This window comes from Sinocyclocheilus anshuiensis, unplaced genomic scaffold (assembly GCF_001515605.1).
Source record: "Sinocyclocheilus anshuiensis isolate Anshui unplaced genomic scaffold, SAMN03320099.WGS_v1.1 scaffold519, whole genome shotgun sequence".
NCBI classification, from domain to species: Eukaryota; Metazoa; Chordata; class Actinopteri; order Cypriniformes; family Cyprinidae; genus Sinocyclocheilus; species Sinocyclocheilus anshuiensis.
In genome coordinates, this window is record NW_015549637.1 from 289,071 (window position 1) to 293,838 (window position 4,768).

The 4,768-nt window shown below is 39.7% G+C and overlaps 1 protein-coding gene and 2 long non-coding RNA genes across 7 annotated transcripts in view; 1 reads left to right on the forward strand and 2 right to left on the reverse strand.

Moving 5' to 3' along the window:
- The first annotated feature begins 1,635 nt into the window (after nucleotides 1-1,635).
- LOC107659800 (FKBP prolyl isomerase 3) overlaps nucleotides 1,636-4,768 on the forward strand; it is a 7,510-nt gene continuing 4,377 nt past the window's right edge. For both annotated transcript variants that reach the window (XM_016448827.1, XM_016448828.1), the window contains exons 1-4: nucleotides 1,636-1,796; nucleotides 2,634-2,735; nucleotides 2,811-2,909; nucleotides 2,994-3,129. In XM_016448827.1, coding sequence (XP_016304313.1) covers nucleotides 1,689-1,796; nucleotides 2,634-2,735; nucleotides 2,811-2,909; nucleotides 2,994-3,129 — 445 coding nt within the window. In that variant the 5' untranslated portion in view covers nucleotides 1,636-1,688. The remainder of the gene's footprint in view (nucleotides 1,797-2,633; nucleotides 2,736-2,810; nucleotides 2,910-2,993; nucleotides 3,130-4,768) is intronic.
- On the reverse strand, nucleotides 3,138-3,972 carry LOC107659802 (uncharacterized). 2 transcript variants are annotated; one of them, XR_001630956.1, is made up of 4 exons: nucleotides 3,687-3,972; nucleotides 3,475-3,643; nucleotides 3,409-3,433; nucleotides 3,138-3,180 (listed from the first exon to the last, which is right to left on the reverse strand). It is a non-coding gene; the product is annotated as an uncharacterized LOC107659802 (long non-coding RNA). The 2 variants fall into 2 exon arrangements; XR_001630955.1 differs by lacking the exon at nucleotides 3,138-3,180 and having other exon boundaries at nucleotides 3,296-3,433.
- The window catches only part of LOC107659801 (uncharacterized), a 1,506-nt gene continuing 1,008 nt past the window's right edge, over nucleotides 4,271-4,768 (reverse strand). For all 3 annotated transcript variants that reach the window (XR_001630953.1, XR_001630954.1, XR_001630952.1), the window contains one exon: nucleotides 4,271-4,462. This is a non-coding gene — a long non-coding RNA (uncharacterized LOC107659801). The remainder of the gene's footprint in view (nucleotides 4,463-4,768) is intronic.

Here is a 4,768-nt window from a genome sequence, read left to right on the forward strand (position 1 = left end):
TTTCATACGAAATGTAACATTATTTGAACGTTTATTTTTAATATTCAAAGAACGTTAAAATGTCCAGTTTTCTTGTTGAGATTTCAGCGTTATTTAAAGGTTGCACAAAATGTTTCTTACAACGTTCAGTCAGGTACAACATCATAAAAATGTTATGAGAACTTGTGTCAAATATTAATAAAGTTCCATAAACATTACTTTAAGAACGTTAAATATAACTTTAAAAAAAAAACATTGAACGCTGTGAGAACGTCTTTTTTATCACTTTTTATTAATTTAACACATCCTTGCTGAATAAAAGCATTCATTTCTTTCAAAAATAAAAAATAAAAATAAAGAAAGAAAAAAATTTACTGACCCCAAACTTTTGAACAATATTGTTAGAAAAGATTTCTTTTTTGAATAAATGCTCTTCTTTTTAACTTTTTATTCATCAAAGATTCCTGAAAAAAAAAAGTATCACAGGTTCCAAAAAAAATATTAAGCAGCAAAACTGATAATAAATCAGCATATTATACTGATTTCTGAAGATCATGTGACACTGAAGACTGGAGTAATGATGCTGAAAATACAGCTGCGCATCACAGAAATATATTACAGTTTAACAGATATTCACATAGAACACAGCTGTTTGAAATGGTAATAATATTTCACAATATTCCTGTTTTTTTCTATATTTCTGCAGATTTTCTTTTCATCTGAGAGTGATATGAGTGTGAATCTACTGCCCTCGTGTGTCTGCTCATGCCAACACACATTTATAATGTTGGATTAAAAATATACACGACTATTACAAGAATTATAAATATTAGAATAAATGAAATTAAATTTATAATCTTTTATATGGTTTTATTTGCTGTTCTTCGAACATTCATGCGGGTCACACACTAACCTAGTTAACCCAGTCAGGATTACAAACCCACATCATGCAGAATCAGACACTAACTCTCATTCTTCTCTTTGAAAACTGATCTGAACAGACTTTATGAAGAGCGTTTACACGCAGGCTATGAAATAAATGACATATTAATGTCTCAGACAGGTGATTTTCATATAAAACATCACACAGATCTGAAGAAACATTGAGGTCACAGAAACACAAATCAAGCCATCAGAGCTTCATCTGTCACCACAAATATGAAGATTTTAATACGCATTATTAATATCAGTGAGTCTCTTGCTGAAATACTGCACTAAATAATCATGCAGGTGAAACCGCTGTTCCCAGTTCAGTATTAAATAGAGAAAATTAGCTCACACACACACACACACACACACACACACACACACACACACACACACACACAACACACACACACACGCACACTCTCTCACACTCACACACACACTCATACAGACACACTCTCTCACTCTCACACACACACAGACACACACTCACTCACTCACACACACACAAACACACACACACACACACACAGAGACACAAAACACACAGAAAATAATTAATAAATGCAATTATTAATAAATAATTAATAATATAATGGCAAAAAAAAATGATACAATACTATCCAGGCGGTTTCACTGTAACCATGGAAACATTTACTATTCGCTGTATTGTATATAATTCATATCTGTGTGAATTGAGCCGCTGTTCCTTTAAGACGCGCTGAGCCCTGATTGGCTGTTCACAGGCACGTGCTGCGTGACAGCCAGCGGCGCGTTCATCAATGATGGCGGCGGATCCAGCGCGAGCGTGGAGCGACGAGCAGCTGAAGAGTGAAGACCTGCCCAAAAGAGATCTGATCACATTCATCCAGGAGAACGCAGCGCACTCGGTAGCGTTACACACGACAGCCTTCACCGCCAAACGCTCCCGGAGTCACGCGCATGGCATCACATCTGTTCACATACTCATGCTGCACGTCTTTTATAGCCAGACCCTGCGTTTCATTCGGAAGGGCTCAACCCTATGCCCTAATATCCCTTCAAAGGGTTTACCCTCCGGAGTGAGAGCTTCGAAGGGTGTAGGGGACTAAACAACTGTTTCTTGAAGTGCCCTTCTGCGTCAACAGCACGTGCCCACACGGAGGCGCCGGCATCACGCAAAGAATCTGCGCAAAGGATCATGGGAGCCCGAAGTGTCCATCAGTTGTACCCTTCGAAATCCTTCATTCCGAAGGGCCCTTTGAAGTGGCCAGTTTTGAGTGCCCTTCAGAGGGCGATAAATCCCGTTTGGAACGCACCGTTAGATGTGCATAGCAATGCATTACAATTTATATAAATATATACATTAATTTAATACATTAGTTTTACTAATATATCTAATTTAGTTATATATTTGATGTACATTAATTAATACACACATTAATTAAATGTACAACTTAGTAGCTTTATACAAATATGTACATTAATGCTTTAATTAAATATATATTTTTGTATTTACATAACAATGAAATTTAAGTTAAATATGCATGTTAAAAGAAGTGTTAGCATTTTATGCTATTGTGAAAAATATAATATATATATATATATACAGTGTCAAATCAAAAAAGTTATTGATTAAAAATTATATTTATTTATATTCATATATTAAGCAATGAGTAAATGAATTGAATATAGAATTTGATTTGGCAGTGGCAATATATCAAATGTCTTTCTTTCTTGATTTCCAGTTTCTATCTGAACACAAACTTCTTGGAAATATCAAGAATGTGGCAAAAACAGCCAAGAAAGAGCAGCTCATTGAGGCGTATAACCAGCTGTTTGAGAGCAAGGTAACAAACACACTCAGCATGTGCATGTGAAGGATGATGATTGTGAAGTTTCCGTGATTGCTGTGTGTTTCTCAGAGGTTTAAGGGCACAGACGTGGATGCTGTGACTGAACAGGTTCAAGCTGCTAAAATCAGCGACGCTCCCAAAGAAACCAAGATGGAGCCGGTGGACGAGGTACGACACACATCATTAGAACAATTCTCCTGTTCACTCGTCACATGTCAATGTTTGATTGTTGGTTGGTTGGTTGATCTTCAGGGGCCTCCGAAGTTCACAAAGACCATCCTGAAGAAAGGAGACAAGGCCAACTTCCCCAGGAAGGGAGACACTGTGAGCTGCTGGTACACTGGGACGCTGGAGGACGGGACTGTGTTCGACAGCAACATCCCTGCGAGTGAGACACGCATATGACACGCTAACCTCAACACACATATGACACGCTAACCTCAACACACATATGACACGCTGCTCTGATTGGCCAGCTGACACACACACTGACCTCAACACACATGACACGCTAACCTCAACATACACGCTAACCTCAACACGCTAACCTAAACACACATATGACATGCTAATATCAACACACATATGACACGCTAATCTCAACACACATGACACGCTAATCTCAACACACATGACACGCTAATCTCAACACACATGACACGCTAACCTCAACACGCATATGACACGCTAACCTCAACACACACGCTAACCTCAACACGCATATGACACTAACCTCAACACACATATGACATGCTAATCTCAACACACATATGACACACTCACCTCAACACGCATGACAAGCTAACCTCAACACGCATGACACGCTAACCTCAACACGCATATGACACACTAACCTCAACACACATGACACGCTAACCTCAACACGCATATGACACGCTAACCTCAACACGCATATGACACGCTAAACACACATGACACGCTAACCTCAACACGCATATGACATGCTAACCTCAACACGCATATGACATGCTAACCTCAACACACATATGACACGCTAATCTCGACACACATGACATGCTAATCTCAACACACATATGACACGCTAACCTCAACACACACGCTAACCTCAACACGCATATGACATGCTAACCTCAACACACTTATGAAACGTTAACCTCAACACACACGCTAACCTCAACACGCATATGACACGCTAACCTCAACACACACGCTAACCTCAACACGCATATCACATGCTAACCTCAACACACTTATGAAACGTTAACCTCAACACACACGCTAACCTCAACACGCATATGACACGCTAACCTCAACACACACGCTAACCTCAACACGCATATGACACTAACCTCAACACACATATGACATGCTAATCTCAACACACATATGACACACTCACCTCAACACGCATGACAAGCTAACCTCAACACGCATGACACGCTAACCTCAACACGCATATGACACGCTAACCTCAACACACATATGACATGCTAACCTCAACACACTTATGACACGTTAACCTCAACACACACACTGACCTCAACACACATGACACGCTAACCTCAACATACACGCTAACCTCAACACGCTAACCTAAACACACATATGACATGCTAATATCAACACACATATGACACGCTAATCTCAACACACATGACACGCTAATCTCAACACACATGACACGCTAACCTCAACACGCATATGACACGCTAACCTCAACACGCATATGACACGCTAACCTCAACACACACGCTAACCTCAACACGCATATGACATGCTAACCTCAACACTGGTTAAGACAGCTGACGTGCTATGATTTCTGACAGACAGTTCACTCTCCTGTGGTGTGACCCTGTTCCCCTCACACACAGACACACACACACACACACACACACAACGCGTTACTCTGCGCTGCGCAAAACTCTGCATTTGAACAGTCAATAGCAAATACTTAAACTACTAACAAATACTTACACTCGCTGATTCAGAAGCGCCAGATTGTCATAGCAAAGTCGGAATTTACCCTTTTTTTTTTTTTTTTTTGA